The sequence below is a fragment of the Myotis nattereri genome (assembly GCF_964212035.1).
Source record: "Myotis nattereri genome assembly, chromosome: 5".
Classification (NCBI taxonomy): domain Eukaryota; kingdom Metazoa; phylum Chordata; class Mammalia; order Chiroptera; family Vespertilionidae; genus Myotis; species Myotis nattereri.
The window spans coordinates 72,439,967-72,456,798 of record NC_138080.1 but is presented as its reverse complement, the minus strand read 5'-3'; the positions used below and the strand labels follow the sequence as shown (position 1 = coordinate 72,456,798).

General features: G+C 43.3%; 1 protein-coding gene across 1 annotated transcript in view; it reads left to right on the top strand.

Annotated features, from left to right (window-relative positions):
* The window catches only part of NSD1 (nuclear receptor binding SET domain protein 1), a 146,343-nt gene extending 129,823 nt beyond the window's left edge, over positions 1–16,520 (top strand). The window contains exons 19-23 of the mRNA XM_081091701.1: positions 1,581–1,697; positions 2,885–3,026; positions 8,030–8,136; positions 9,770–9,974; positions 13,279–16,520. Of these exons, the coding sequence (XP_080947827.1) occupies positions 1,581–1,697; positions 2,885–3,026; positions 8,030–8,136; positions 9,770–9,974; positions 13,279–14,912 (2,205 nt within the window). The 3' untranslated portion in view covers positions 14,913–16,520. The remainder of the gene's footprint in view (positions 1–1,580; positions 1,698–2,884; positions 3,027–8,029; positions 8,137–9,769; positions 9,975–13,278) is intronic.
* Positions 16,521–16,832: the final 312 nt, after the last annotated feature.

The following is a 16,832-nucleotide window of genomic DNA, read 5'->3' as shown; positions in this document are numbered from 1 at the left end:
TGTTCTTTATCTGTAACGTCCTTAGTATTGATAATGTTCATTGTGTGTGAGGTTGAAAAAACAAGGGAAATTCAGAAATATTATGGCCTTATTTGCTTTTTTTCTTTCTGAAAATCTTATCACCTGTAAGTTAAGAGAGGATAGTGAGCACATCATTTAGAGGTGTAGATCACTTACTAATAAAGTTAAGTGTATTTTTACTGAGGGAAAATAGGTTTGGGTTCATAGAACACAAAGGAAAAGATGATTGCACCTTTTCTAATGAAAATGAAATATCTTCAAACTTGGAAGGACCAGCAAGTTTCTAATAAATAGACAATAAATTGTATAGTTTTTGTGTAGAATAAATGTTATTTGACATTTTAATAAAATAAATCTTATTCTGATTACACTTTCTAAAGAATTTGACTGAATTTGTCTCTAAGAAAGGAAATTAATCTCGGTTGACCTGTTTAGTCATTTGCTAAGGCATTGTGCTGAGGATGCAGTGATCAACAAAGGAGACATGTTCCAGGCTTTCATAAAGTCTACATTCCAGCCCTCACCGGTTTGGCTCAGTGGATAGAGCATCGGCCTGCGGACTCAAGGGTCCCAGGTTCGATTCCGGTCAAGGGCATGTACCTTGGTTGCGGGCATATTCCCAGTGGGGAGTGTGCAGGAGGCAGCTGATCGATGTTTCTCTCTCATCGATGTTTCTAACTCTCTATCCCTCTCCCTTCCTCTCTGTAAAAAATCAATAAAATATATTTAAAAAAAAAAAAAAAGTCTACATTCCAGAGGGGGAGAGACATTGCAGAAATCATCACCCAGGGTAGAAGCAGAAAGGTTTCTGGAGGCATGTGGCAAAAGTCCTGAAACTTGCTTGTCTTTGAAAATATTTTAAGTTGAGACTTGGAAAGTTAGTACTTATTGGTTTAGGTCAGCTGAGTGTTAAGGCATTGCGTATAGAGAAGACAGCATGAGTGAGAGCCAGTGTGACTGTAGTAATTAAGTCAGGGGAACAGTGGTGTGAAATGGGGAAGGGCAGCAGGGCATGTTCTAAGAAAAAGGAACCTTCCTATATTAGGGAAACTGACTTAACTAAAGTATTTGGGCAGGTAAAGGGGGATCGACTATCTATTTCTTTTAATATCAGATAGTTGAAGCATCATATTTATTAGTTTCTTGAATAAACCTTTGTTAAGTGACTAGTTACATACACATGAATTGCTTTGGAGAATTTGTGGAGAATAATGAATATTATTTTCATTATTTTTTTAAAAATAAGGTGTACTTGACCCTGGCCCGTGCGTTCAGTAGTTAGAGCTTCGGTGCACACAACAAAGGGTGTCTCTCTCTGTCTCTCTCTCTGTCTCTCTCTGTCTCTCTCTCTCTCTCTGTCTCTCTCTCTCTCTCTCTCTCTCTCTCTCTCTCTCTCTTCGTCTCCCCCTTCCTCCCTTCCACTCTCTTTCAAAAAAAAAAATCAATGGAAAATATCCTCAGGTGAGGATCAATAAAAAAATAAATAAATAAAAGTAAAGTGTATTTGTAAATACAGTTATGTTTTTTGCCATTAAGTCAAGAGCTCTTTCTTGTTCTAGGGTGAATTTGTGAATGAGTATGTGGGTGAGCTAATAGATGAAGAAGAATGCAGAGCTCGAATCCGTTATGCCCAAGAACACGATATCACTAATTTCTATATGCTCACCCTTGACAAAGTAAGTAATGGTTTGTGAAATTAGTGTTGTCTTAGCCATAGTGTTTGTAGGCATACACTACCTAAAATAGTGTCTTTCCCCATGGCCAGGGTTGATGAGGGTTCTAAAGTAGGTAAGCTTACTCCTTTTTGGCTATACATCCATGGCCAAACGCAACACTGCTTTTACCCATTATTTTAGCTATGCAGTATAAGTTGGGGACTATATCTGTTAGTATTTTTCCTGTAGAATTAAAACTTGAAGCCAGAAAGGTTAAATAATAATTCTTTTATTTTACAGATTGAGAAACTGATTTGTTGCTATTTAATTAGAGCATTGAGGCCATATAAATTGACAGTGGAATTCAGCTTATGAACAAAAGTCAGCTTTTCAATTATAGGAATTTTCTGATGAGTTTCATTTCATCGGTGCCTAGAATTATATTTGGAACTATTCCTAATGCTAGCATTATAATGTATTTATTTTATGTGTATCTGAGCTTCCTCTTTGTACCTGAATATTAGGTTCTACTAGCCCCCCTCCCCCCCAACCCCTGTCTTCCACATAGGATTCTTTCCTGGTGTGAAACTTCATGAACATTTCATTTTTATCAAGTTGTATCCTTATGGTTTGTGAGATCCTCACCTCCAGGTGTTCTCATCTTTGTTTGAAATGGGTCTCAATATCAGTATTAGAGTCTCGTTAGGTGATTTCTGATGGACTACCTAATTTAGTGGATGGGGCAATCTTCTTCTTTTAGGTCCTCAACTTCAGCATATTATCAGAATCACCTAACAGGCTTATTATAGCACAGATTGCTGGGCCTCACCTCATAGTTTCTACAAATTCCCAGATAGTTATGCTGATCCAACAAGTACACTTTAAGAATCACTCTTCTGAAGGCTGGAATGGCTCTGGGTGAGCGTCAACCTGTGAACCAGGAGGTCAGGGTTTGATTCCTGGTCAGGGCACATGACTGGGTTGCAGGCTCCATCCCCAGTAGGGGGCATGCTGGAGGCAGTTGATCAGTGAGTTTCTCTCATCATTGATGTTTCTATCTCTCCTCCCTCTCCCTTCCTCTCTGAAATCAATAAAAATATATGTATTTTAAAAAAGAATCACCCTTCTGGGAGATTCAAACTATGCATAGGAACCTCTAGTATGTTAAAATTCTCAGAAAGTAATGAGCAGTATCCGTTGAATTCTAGGATCGGATCATTGATGCTGGTCCCAAAGGAAACTATGCTCGGTTCATGAATCACTGCTGCCAGCCCAACTGTGAAACACAGAAGTGGTCTGTGAATGGAGATACCCGTGTTGGCCTTTTTGCCCTGAGTGACATTAAAGCAGGTAAGAATCACCTAAGAATTATGGAGCTTAGAACGGAATTTCAGGTTTTATCATCTTAAAATCCCATATGTCCTATGATCTAAAATGAGGTTTGCAAACTCCTGAGGATATATGTAAAAGATTTTCCAGGTGGTACTTGGCATGGATTTTTTTTGTTGGTGGAGGTATGATAAAATATACATAACATAAAATTTACCATTTTTAAGTGGCATTAAATCCATTGACACTGTTGTACAATCATCACCACCATCCATCTTCATAACTCGTCATTTTCTCCAAGTGAAATTCTGTACCCATTAAACATTAACTCTCCATTCTCCCCTCCCCTAGCAACCACCATTTCCACTTTCTGTCTCTGGATTTGACTGCTATGTAATAACCTCATATAAGGGGAATTATATAGGATTTGTTCTTTTTTTGTGACTGACTCATTTCATTTTACATAGTGTCTTCAAGCTTTGTGTATGAATGATTTTAAAAGCATAAATTTCCAAACCTTTTATATGAAAACTAGAGGCTCAATGCACGAAATTCATGCAAGAGTAGGCCTTCCTTCCCCTGGCTGCTGGCACCAGCTTCACTCTGGCACCTGGGACCCTGGCTTTCCTCCATCCACCAGCAGGCACCCAGGACCTGGGCTTCCCTTGCAGCCCCAACTTTGTCCAGAAGGTTGTCCAGCCTAATTAGCATATTACACTTTTATTATTAATTATTATAGATTGGTCTGCCTTAGAAAGCACCAGCAATCCATGGCTCCTTTCTTACCACCCCTTTCACAGTCGTCCCCATCCCCGTACTGCGCAAGCCCCCCCCCCCGCAAAAAAACCCAAAAACCAAATATGCTTTTCTCTGTAATTTAAATACACTGCCTAGGAGTTGTTTTGGCTTTTCAGAATTTTAAAGGTTCTGACAAGTTTCATATTTCAAAAACTCAGCCATTAGTTCTTTTCTCCTGTGTTGCACACTTAAAGTATTAACTGAGGAAGGTAACAAACTCAATTGTCACTGTGCACTGTGCTCTGCTCTGTGATGCTGCTTTTTAAAATGATGACTTGTATCAAGTTTTTTGAATAGATGGCTTCAGAATAAATTGGATAAATTGCTACTTTGTAACTGGAATTATAAAGTGAATACAATAACAGCTACCATTTTTCAGATGCCAGATACTGTTCCAAGCATGTTACCTAATATAATCTTTGCAAAGGTTCTATAAAGTATGTGGTATCATACCTATGTTACTTGGATATTTGGGTTTCACTCCTCTCTCATTCTTTTCTTCATTTTTCTCTCTAACCACCCCAGGATGGGGGAGGGTGGGTATGGTTCCTCTGTATTAATTACTCAGATGTTACTCAGTTATATGACTTTAGTTCTTATATCTGACCTGACTGCTTTCTCTACCACCTTTGTACTCAGAACTTTAGTCTCCATGGGGATGGTTTCCTCTGCCATATCTAGCTACAAATTTCCTCTTCTCTCTTCTCCTCTATCAGCCCAGGTAGCATGTGTGGCAATTCATAGATTTTCTTGTCCTCACTTAACTTCCAGTCTGTATGGGTGTGATGGGAAAATGAGACAGAATGTGCTCAGTGCCATGAAGAGTGCTTAAGGAACTGCAGCCTTGGCAAATGGAATTAGAATTTTTCAGCCTACTCGTCTCCTTACTCATCCAACTTCTTGAGCTCTTCACATACCTTTTATTTTCTGCCTCCCATGTGTGTGATATACTCCCTTCGCCATCCCCAATGAGTTCAGACCTCTCAAGGATTATTGTATGTTGGACTCTTCTAGAATGTTATAAACTTTCCTTTATGTGCACTGATACATTCTGATTTATCCACTTACGTGCTTATGTTCACACAGTGGATGCTGAATGAGCAGATTATTTCAAGGATTTTGCTTATCTTATACTTATGTATAAGCGTTGAGTTGCATTATAAGCACATAAAATTTATGAAAATTGAGTTATATACTTTTAAATCGTTTAATAAGAATAGTGTGATAGAATTACCCATTATTTAGTCCAGTAAATTCACAGTGGGTGTGAGAAGGGAAACATGACTCTGTTGATACCTTGGTCAATCTCAGTTCCTGCAGGTTCCTTGCATTGTGAGGCTTTCACCAGGCTATGAGTGGTTTTAGTATTCAGACCATTTTGTACCCCTAAATATAAGCCAGCTGCTTAAAAAGCTAGCTGCAAATAAATAATCTATTTCTAATATTAAATGAAAAACTGTATTGATTAGACTGACTGGTAGATGAGTCAGTCTGCAATGTGAAATTTAAGATTTGAGAATTTTGACTGAATGATAGTCATCTAAGCCATTACCCCTGCCCAGAGACAACCTCTTGGTATCCTATCTAATAAAAGAGAAACATGGTAATTAGCCGTACCTCCGCTACCCTTCCCATTGGCTAATCAGGGCGATATGCAAATTAACTTCCAGCCAAGATGGCAGCTGGCAGCCAGGCAGCTTGAAGCGAACATGAGGCTTGCTTGCTTCAGTGACGGAGGACTCCAGCGTTCCCCGCCTGCCTTGCCAACCTCTGAGCTTGCAGTTTGAAACATTGTTACAAATATAGAAGCTAAACAAAACCCCAGAAACCTGCTTTCAGCCAGCCGGGATCTCAGAGCTGGAGTTGAAACAGTGTTTCGATTATAGAACCCAAACAAACCAGATACCTGCTTTCAGTAGCAGAGGCCTCAGAACTGGAGCCAAGCCTCAGAGCTAAAGCTGACCCGGAATAAAAAAGAAAAAAGGAAAAAAGGAGCAGTTGGGAGCTTCAGTCACCCGCCAGCCTGAAAACAGCCCTCAGCCCCTCACCCAGACTGGCCAGGCACCCCAGTGGGGACCCCCACCCGGAAGGGTGTGTGACCAGCTGCAAACAGCCATCATCCCCTTATCCAGGCTGGCCAGGCACCCCAGTGGGGACCCCCACCCTGATCCAGGACACCCTCCAGGGCAAACCAGCCAGCCCCCACATGTGCACCAGGCCTCTACACTATATAGTAAAAGGGTAATATTCCTCCCAGCACTGGGATCAGCAGAGCTGCGAGGCCTCCCGGCACTGGGATCAGCGTGACAGGGGGCAGCGCCCAAACCCTCTGATCGCCCTGCGGCTCTGTGTGACGGGGTGGGGCCACAACCTCCCTATCCGCCCTGCTCTGTTCGTGACAGGGGAAGGTGCCCCAACCCCCTGATTGGCCCTGCTCTGTGCCTGATAGGGGGGAGCTCCCCAACCCCCTGATCGCCCTGTGGCTCTGTGTGTGACAGGGTGCGGCGCCCCAACCCCCCCACCCACCCCCACAGGCCCTGCTCTGTGTGTGACAGTGTAGAGCCATAATCTCCCCATCGGCCCTGCCCTGAGTGTGACAGGGTGCGGCGCCCCAACCCCCTGATGCGCCCTGCTCTGTGTGTGGCAGGGGGCGGTGCCCCAACTCCCCTATCGGCCCTACTCTGTGAGTGACGGGGGAGCTCCTCAACCCCCTGATCGGCCCTGCTCTGTGCATGACAGGGGGAGCTCCCCAACCCCCTGATCGACCCTGCTGTGTGCATGACAGGGTACGGAGCCAACCCCCCTGATGGGCCCTGCTCTGTGAGTGACAGGGGGCAGCGCCCCAACCCCCTGATTGGCCCTGCTCTATGCATGACAGGGGGTGGTGCCGCAGCCTCCCCATCGACCCTGCCTTGAGTGTGACAGGGGGCGGTGCCCCAACCCCCCAATCGGCCTTACCCTGAGCATGACTGAGGGTGGCATTGCAACCTCCCGATCCGCCCTGCTCTGTGCATGACAGGGGGCGGCGCCCCAACTCCCCAATCGGCCCTGCTCTGAGCCCGACCAGGAGCTGCACCCAGGGATTGGGCCTGCCCTCTGCCACCCGGGAGCAGGCCTAAGCCAGCAGATCGTTATCTCCCGAGGAGTCCCAGACTGGGAGAGGGCACAGGCCGGGCTGAGGGCACCCCTCCTCCCCCCCGAGTGCACAGATTTTTGTGCACTGGGCCTCTAGTACATATATAAAATTCTTGTATTTGTTAGGCCTTTGCTAATGTGTTTGGAGTTTGGGTGTGTTTTATTTGCTTTCTTGGTTTTGATGACATGCACAACAGAAAGGAGCCTTTTACTACCTTAAAATCTATTTGTACATCTCTTTTTAAAGGTTTACAAATTATTGCTATGTGTATTATGCGATATTCTCTCAACAAGCCTGTGTGAGGTTGCTATTTCTCCATTTAATGGATATACTCAGGGCCCAAATCACTCAGATCATGGTGTAAGTGGGATGTAAGGCCAGGACTTTAGGTCTGTGGTCTAGAGTTCTCTCATATTGTTCTATACTGAGATGTCTTTCCCTTGAGTGCTGCCAGGTGCTTACCTTGGCACAAACAGGTTTTCTTCATACCTGCATTCTCAATGCCTGGCACATCAATGTAAGTTGTCTGTTTGTTTTTGGTAATAAATTAATACACTAGTATTTTGGAACTGAATGGTTAGAAAACAAATTTAAAAAACCAACTTCGGATATTAACACTTCTATAGTATAAGTTAGTTTAAATATTACTTGTTAAGCCATTTAAGTTTTTCTCTTATTAAGTTGTATTAGATGATTAATAATGTTACAGGATTAGAATTTATTAATATTTTATTAATATAGTGGGATTTGTAGTTAATTTTTAATGTATTTTTATTGATTTCAGAGAGGATAGGAGAGGGATAGAGAGATAGAAACATCAATGATGAGAGAGCATCGTTGATCAGCTGCACACACCCACCCCCACTGGGGATCGAGCCCACAACCCAGGAATGTGCCTGACTAGGAATCAAACCATGACGTCTTGGTTCATAAGTTGACACTCAACCACTGAGCCACAGCAGCTGGGCTAATTTTTTATTCTTTTAAAAATTAATAATTTCTCTTAGAAGTCAATATACTTTTTGTAATTAATACAGAAATAACATAATTCATACCATAGATATTAATCTTTTCATGGTCTCTTATGCAGGCACTGAACTTACCTTCAACTACAACCTAGAATGTCTTGGGAATGGAAAGACTGTTTGCAAATGTGGAGCCCCAAACTGCAGCGGCTTTTTGGGTGTAAGGCCAAAGGTACCTTCTAAACATTTGCATCGGGAATAGTGTTGTGGTCCTCCCGCCCTACCCAGGGCAGGGCTGAGTCTTTATTTTAAGATGTCTCTTTGAAATAATAACAGAGAATAGTTGTCATGGTCAATGGCAATTTGCTAAGTAAGCATTCTGATGATCAGTTTGGTGACACAGGAGAGCATCTTTGAGTATTGTTGGAGTGTTTTAAACAATCTGACTTATAACTAGGGATGCCTTTTTAACTAAGAAGCCTGTAAATGGGAATCTTTAAGTGGGTTATTTGCCACATTTTTATTGGTCTCAGCTGATCTTACTCATATTTCCTAATAAGCTACTTATATTATATACTGTCAGTAAACATAGATCCTTAATCTTATCATTGTAACAAAGTATAAACATTGTTGTGAGTTCCTAGTATTTTATATGTGCTCTTTAACTGAATTATAATTCTGTAACTGTTAAGAATTATCTATAAGTCCGCAACCTACTTTTCTTAAATATTATTAAAAAACTCTCCTTGCTGTTACATAGTCTTTTCAATCATCATTTTTAGTGACTGTTAAATTTTTTATATAATGGGTGGACCATAATAGTTGAACATCTGGATACTTCTAGATATCTCTCTCATAAGTAACAGCACACTGAAAATTTATGTTTAATTTTGATACATAGTAGATTATACAGTGACTCTAGTTGGGTATTTCCATGATGGATTTTGGATTATGAAGTCAATATTAAGAACTAAAAAAATTGAAATTAGTATAGAAACCCATAACTAAAGAGAATAATCTGTTTGAGCAGTTACACATGAAGATAAAGAGTATCCAGTAATTATTTTATTAAGGAGAATTATTTTTATATTATGTTGGATTTTGTTTAGTTGGTTTGGTTAAATGGTCTTGTTCCTTCACATCCCAGTGAATTACAATTAAAATATAATTGAATTAACCCAAATTTAATGATGTTACATGCACTGGGAATGATAGTTTCTGCATCCTTAAGGTCAAGGTAGCATTTCACACATGAATCAATAATAGAGAAATTCAAGAGCAGAAGCTTATGAAAACCACCAGGTGTGATGACCAAAAATGGGAGCACAGAGACCTGCTGTGCTAAGATCTGTCTTGAGTGGCGGACATAATTTGACTTAAATAAAAAATGCATAGCTTGTTGAGGCCAAAGACCATGAACTAGATTTTTTGTGTCTTCCAAGCACATGGCTCATAGTAAGTACTCAGGGAAGGTTTAGTGAATAAACTAAGAAATGTGTATGCACACACAAACACACAAAGAAGTCTTCATAGTTATGAAATTAATCTAAAAATAAAACTTAGAAAAAGGTGACCTTTAACACCAGCCTGTGTGTCAACAAAAAGAACGTATCTCTTTAATTTCAATCAGGTAGCAGGGGTAGTTGGTACAAAAGTTAATTAATACAACCACTTACTAGGTACCTTACTATAACACTGTGATGTGTTAGGTGCCTTTTCTGCATTTTCTCTTACATATACAACAGTCTATAAGGACTGTCTCTTCCCAGAGGAGAGACTGAGGCTCAGAGAGAATAGTTAACCTGGTCAAGATCATACAACTAATGTGTCGACAGAATGCTGACTGCTCAATATCTGACCTCTAGAATCAACCCATTGCCACAGAAGAAAAGTCAAAGAAATTCAAGAAGAAGCAACAGGGGAAGCGAAGGAGCCAGGGTGAAATCACAAAGGAGCGAGAGGATGAGTGTTTCAGCTGTGGGGATGCTGGCCAGCTCGTCTCCTGTAAGAAGCCAGGCTGCCCAAAAGTTTACCATGCAGACTGTCTCAATCTAACCAAGCGACCGGCAGGTTGGTGCCAAAATCTCTTTAGAATGTTCCTTGTTCTCAGCCAGAATTCTCAAAGCCCTTCGGTCTTCCCATGCATCCCATGCATAGTATTGAGGGGATTTGGGTCCATGTTCTTACTCTTGGAGTAAATAACAAAGGCTTAGAACCCTATGTTGTAGAGAAGGGAACAGAAATTCACTTGCTATGTATCAAGCGTTTTATTTTATTTATATTTCTGTTATGTTATTTTATCCTAACAACCCATAAAGATGTGACCTTTTCACCTTCCCATGATATAGATAAGGAAACTCAGAATCAAGTTTTGTGAGATGATTTGTCTCATTAGAACATATAGATGTAGGAGCTGGATTGAAAAGCAGGTTTTCTGACTGAACCGCATCCAGCACAGCCAGTGGTGAACCTGAGGAGGGCGGTGAAGGATTAAAGAAAACAGACAAGAGAATATAGTTGGGGCCAGGTGGATCACTGCGCCTGGATGAGGACAGTGACACAACCTGTAAGCCAAATCTTTATTTTATAGTCAGATCACAGAAAGCAAAACAAGGGAGTAGTCAAGATGTTTACAATGTTCTTGTGAGTTCCAAATCTACTTCTTTCCTGTTGTTGCAATTCTTTGAACTCTATCAAGCTTTGTTTTGGCAGCACTTGCTGCACCTCCCCCAGCCCACATCCCTCAACTACGTAGGACTACAGGTTTGGACTATAAAGTTAAGCTTATATACAACCATAGCCTTTGGTTATAATTGTGCTGGGAGGGCTTTGCCCTCCAAGCTGGGACTTATATGTGGCTTTGCCACAAGAGGACTGTGCCCTCTCGTCAGTCCGAGGCTTGAACCTGTCCAAACGCTGCAGCCGCTCTCCACATCTGACCTCAAGTTTACTAAAACATATTCCGTCTAAAGAAAGAGCAGTTGAGACAGAGTGGAGCTTCAGATCATTCTAATCAGTGAGGTGTGGACTGACACACCCTTTTAGACCTCATTACCACACTTCCCTCTGAAGGAGATGCAGATGTGTAAGTTAGATGAGAAAACTGCTTATGCAGATGTGTACCCGGAAATTTGTGGTTGGAGAAGCCCACTAACCTTTGGGTGGTGATTTGGAATTAGCAGATTTTAGGGATTTGGACCTGCCATCTATTTTAAATTACAAAGATAAGAAACCAGTGGAAAGCCATTCTAGGTGAGAAGATTATACATCACTAGTGGCCTGTTTCCTGGAATTGCAGAAAGAACAACTATGGGGTGGGAGTGAGAGGAGTTTGTCCTTCAATATGTGGTTGCTAGGATAATGAAATAATAGAAAATGATAGTCTGGGGGCAGGCCATAACATTGACCTAACACTTCCAGGAAGTAGAAATGGGAAATTGTTTCAGAATCAATTACTCATGGCCAGGGCTGGCACAGGCTGTGATAGAACTGATCTGGCCTATGAGCCAGGAGCAAAGTCTAGCCAGCATAGTTTATTGGGAAGGAGCTGGGGAAGAAACACTGTCCATGACAGAGACTCTCAGCTATCATGAAGTGGAGACAAATACACCTGAGGTTAGCTTTGGGTCTTTTCCATTGATTCTGTGTAGACAACACAGATAAAGTTTGTGCTACTTTCAAGACTTAAAATTGAGCAAAGGTAAGTCTGCTTTCTTTTTTTTCTTTTTTTCCCCACATTTGTATATCTGCTCCCACTTCCTACTAATAACCAAATAAGCAGGAGTTTAAATAGCTGAAATGTCCCCCTTAGAGTTGAATATTTTTTATTTTAAAATATATTTTTATTGACTTCAGAGAGGAAGGGGGAGAGAGAGAGATAGAAACATCAATGATGAGAATCATTGATCTGCTGCCTCCTGCACACCCCTCACTGGGGATTGAGCCAGAATGTACCCTGACTGGGAATCAAACCTTGACCTCCTAGTTCATAGGTCAACACTCAATCACTGAGCCAGGCCGGTTGTGCTAGAGTAGAATATTTAAAGGCTGTATAGGACAAAAGGAGTTTGCAAAATATGAAAGTAATATCCTCATATTTTATCCAAGATAAGCATGTCAAACTCAAAGGCTAACACCAAATAAACAAGGTTTAAGTTTATGTGGGCCGCAAAAAAACAAAAGCTTCAGTTTTCATAGAAACGTAGGTTTATTTCAATAGAAACATGCTGAATACAAAGGGCTGAAATAAATGAGTAATCATTAACATAAAATAATAGAACATTTTAATAAAAATTAATGGTTTTTTCTTGAACTTTAACTACCAGACACTGAATAACTGCACAAATTAATAAGTGTAACACAAATAAACCTATTTTCTTGTTCTCCGAAAGCGAAATATTTCCCTGTTGCGCACACCCAACAAGTCAATACAAGACTAATGATGTGGCAGTCAGCTGCTAAAATATTCACTGCTAGTATTAGTGGAGTGAAATGTTGCGCCTGAGCATAAGGTGCGTAAGGGAACACAATTATAGTAATCAGTCGTTAACAAACGTTGTAGTTCGTTATTAATAATCCTATATAATAAAAGGCTAATATGCAAATCAACTGAACAACCAGTCACTATGATGCACACTTACCACCAGGGGGCAGATGCTCAACGCAGCAGCTATCCCCGGTGATCAGTGTGCTCCCATAGGGAGAGCACTGCTCAGCCGGAAGCTGGGCTTATGGCTGGTGAGTGCATTGGCGGTGGCGGGAACCTCTCCTGCTCTGTGGCAGCACTAAGGATGTTCAACTGCAGGCTTAGGCAGGGAGTGGGCCTAAGCTGTCAGTCAGACATCCCTCAAGGGCTCCCGTACTGTGAAAGGGCGCAGGCCAGGCTGAGGAATATATCTCCCTCTCTCCCCCCCCCCCCCAGGTGCACAAATTTCATGCACCGGGCCTCTAGTTATGTATAAAAGGATATTGTAAAAATTTAAGTTATGAAATTTTTATTAAAACATTTCTTAACATACTGTTACATTGGCTGGGCCGCAAAAATATTTGTTGTGGGCCGCATGTGACCCTTGGGCCACTAGTATGACATGCTTGATGTAAAGAGAGCTTTGGGTTCTTATTCCTTGCTAGAAATAGAAATAATAGAAATAAGGAATTACTCCTGCCTGTATATTTAGTTGATGCTTAGTTGCTACTTGATACTGGCAGTTATTTTTATATGCGGTTGTGCAGAAGAGGAAGCTGAGATCCTGGCGCTGGAGAAGCATGAGCTATCTGCAGAACAGGGCAGTTTGAAATCACTCCTTTGACCTGGTTCCAGAGCCATCGCCCATCTCTTGTTTTCCTAAGCTCTTGTTTCACATCTATGTTTCAGGGAAATGGGAGTGTCCTTGGCATCAGTGTGACATCTGTGGGAAGGAAGCAGCCTCCTTCTGCGAGATGTGTCCTAGCTCCTTTTGCAAGCAGCATCGGGAAGGGATGCTCTTCATCTCCAAACTGGATGGACGTCTGTCTTGTACTGAGCACGACCCCTGTGGGCCCAACCCTTTGGAACCTGGGGAGATCCGTGAGTATGTGCCTCCCCCGGTACCACTGACTCCAGGCCCAAGCACTCACCTGGCAGAGCAACAATCATCAGGAGTAGCTGCTCAGGGGCCCAAGATGTTGGACAAGCCACCTGCTGAAGCCAACCAGACATTGTCACTGTCCAAAAAAACTCTGGCAGGGACTTGTCAGAGGCCACCGCCGCCTGAAAGACCTCCTGACAGAACTGACTCCAGGCCCCAGCCTGTAGAAAGGGTCAGGACCCTTGCTGGGTCAGGGGCCAAACCCCAGTCCTTGGTATCCAGCCAGAAGTCATTGGACAGGCCATCTACAGTGGGAGGACCAAGAACCCAACTATCTGACAAACCCTCTCCAGTGACTGGCCCAAGCTCTTCACCCTCAGTCAGGTCCCAACCACTGGAAAGACCTCTAGGGGCAGCTGACCCAAGGCTGGATAAATCCATAGGTGCTGCCAGCCCAAGGCCCCAGTCACTGGAGAAAACCCCAGTCCCTACTGTCCTGAGACTTCCACCATCAGACAGACTGCTCGTCACCAGCAGCCCCAAACCCCAGACTTCAGACAGGTCTCCAGACAAATCCCATGCTTCTTTGACCCAGAGATTCCCACCTCCTGACAAAGTGCTATCAGCTGTGGTCCAGACACTGGTAGCTAAAGAAAAAGCACTGAGGCCCGTGGACCAGAATACTCAGTCAAAAAACAGAGCTGCTTTGGTGATGGATCTTATAGACCTAACTTCTCGCCAGAAAGAACGGGCAGCTTCTCCTCATGAGGCCACACCACAAGCTGATGAGAAGATGCCAGTGTTGGAGTCCAGCTCATGGCTTGCCAGCAAAGGTCTGGGGCAGATGTCTCGAGCTGTGGAGAGAGGCAGTGTGTCAGAGCCTGTCCTTCAGCCTCCTGGAAAAGCCGTGGCCCCCTTGGAGCACCCCTGGCAAGCTGTTAAATCACTCACCCAAGCCAGACTTCTTTCTCCATCCCCTGCCAAGGCTTTTTTATATGAGTCAGCAACTCAGGCTGCAGGAAGAGCACCTGCAGGAGCTGAGCAGATCCCAGGGCCTCCCAGCCAAGCACTGGGCCTGGTGAAGCAGGTGAAACAGATGGCTGGAGGCCATCAAGTACCTGGACTTGGTGCCAAGAGTGGGCAGTCCTTCAGGCCTCTTGGGAAGGCCCCATCCTCCCTCTCCACTGAAGAGAAGAAGTTGGCAACCACAGAGCAGAGTTCCTGGGCCTTAGGAAAGACCTCACCAGGGCCAGGGCTCTGGCCCATGTTGGCTGGACACACACTGGCATCGTCTTGCTGGTCGTCTGGGAGCACACAGACATTGGCACAGACTTGCTGGTCTCTTGGAAGAGGGCAAGACCCTAAACCAGAGCAAAACACATTTCCAACTCTTAACCAGGCGCCTTCCAGTCACAAGTATGCAGAGTCAGAACAGAAATAATACCAGTAAATGTCAGATGACCAGACCAGCTACCCCCAGGGTTCTTGGAGGAGGGAAATATTATTCTCCTCCCTTATAAAACAGACCCCACTACCTTTTCACTGTTATTCTTTCTTTATATCCCAATACTCAGAACTCTTGTGACATTAGCCAGTGGGGGCTTGTGGTTATGTGAAACATGTATGGAAATCCAAGTGGGTCTCAGCCAAGGAGACAGACAGACTTGGGTCTCTTTCCCTCAACCCTTAAATGGTCACCTTGAAATAAAAAGTCCACTTGGAGTCAAACATGGGATTCAATTCCGCTGGTCAGGTTGGAAGGTAGAGGGGCTTTTGATGCTATTTCTCCATGCCTACAGAGCCCCACTGAAGGCACCTGATAAACCCTTGGGAGGAACTGATACCCATTCAAACCAGTGGCAATTTCTTGAGCATTCATGTGTGCTAGGCCAGGTGCTGGTCACTGATAGGAGATACAGAGATAAATAAGACCTGATTCTTATGAGCCTAACATGCCTGCCTGGGTTTCTAGGCTGTTTTTAAGAACCTTTGACCAGGAAATAACATGAAGTTCTGAGGGGCCCTGGGGCATGGTCCCAGAAATGATTGTATTGAGTAAGTTTCCTCGGGCTCGGTGTGCATGTGTGCATGTGCATGCATGTGTGCTCATGCAGCTGTCTACAGGCAGGGTGAGCTGCAGAGGCCAAGTGAGATTGTTGGCTGGGCAGCCACCACCACTGCTTCTGTCTGAAGATCTATACTTGGTGGAATAGCTGATTGTGGGGAGGCTGGGCTCTACAATGATGTAGCTTTCCCATAGTGTAAGAAGGCAATTGGCAAGCTTATCTTTCTTTTTTACCCATTTTCCTCCTTTTACATCAGTCCACCCTATGCCCGTCCCCCACACACTCAGGTGCTTTCAGATTTCAGAGTCTTGGGCAGTGGACCTAGGCATCTCTAGCAAGCTCTGAGCTAGATCCACCACCAGCTCAGGGAGGGTGCCAGATCCTGACAGAAAATGACTTCTCTTCTGATCCTTTGGTCTCCTGCCTGAATGGAGGGAGTCCTCTTCTTCACTAGTGGATTTCACCACCCTCCCCTGAGAATTGTGCTCTGTGTTGAGAGGACTTGCCTGCTGACTCAAGTTTAAAGGCAGCCATAACCCTTCCTTTATGACTGGCAAGATGTGGTATTTAGAGAAAGGTCCAGTCTAAGAGTTGACTCCTCATAACTGCTGATTATCTGTTACTGCTGCCCTGAGCTGGGGCTCAAGGGCTGGGAAATCTGTTGGTGCTACCCTGCCCTACCATTCACCCAGCTCACTGACTGCCAACAGGAAGTGCTGTTTGGCCAGTTTCTTCCCATTCATCCATGTCTCTTTTGTCCCTAGACCAAATGTGTTTACCTATCTGCTTTGCCAACTTAGCCAGCAGCTTTAGCCAACCAGGCCATCTGGCCCAAATGTCTCCTAACCATTCTGTCTCAGTTATGGCTTTTATATCAACAGGAGTCTGTATTTTGTCCCAGTTTCCTCCTGAGTTCCTAGTGAGGCTACTCTAATCACTCTAAAGGAGGAAATAATAGTTACAGAAGCATTTGCGCTTTATATAAAAATTAAAAAGAATTTGCTTTTATTTCCCAAAGTGGGTCTCTGGGATTGAGACACTTGAACTCAGGCAGAGGCACAAGGCTGGGCAGGGCTGCCCCGAGTTTAGGGGCCTATCCTTGCATCTCACTTAGACCTCGGAATCTCCTCTGTAAATTCCACCTGCCTAGTTCTCCATTTTCATCCTAACTCTCTTCCCACATCATCAGAGAAGAAAAGCTCTTGGTTGAAAAGGAAGAGAAAACAAAGTATCTTATTTTCTTTTTAAAAAATTTTAAACCATGGAAAAGATATTTTTAAAGAAATCCACCCAGA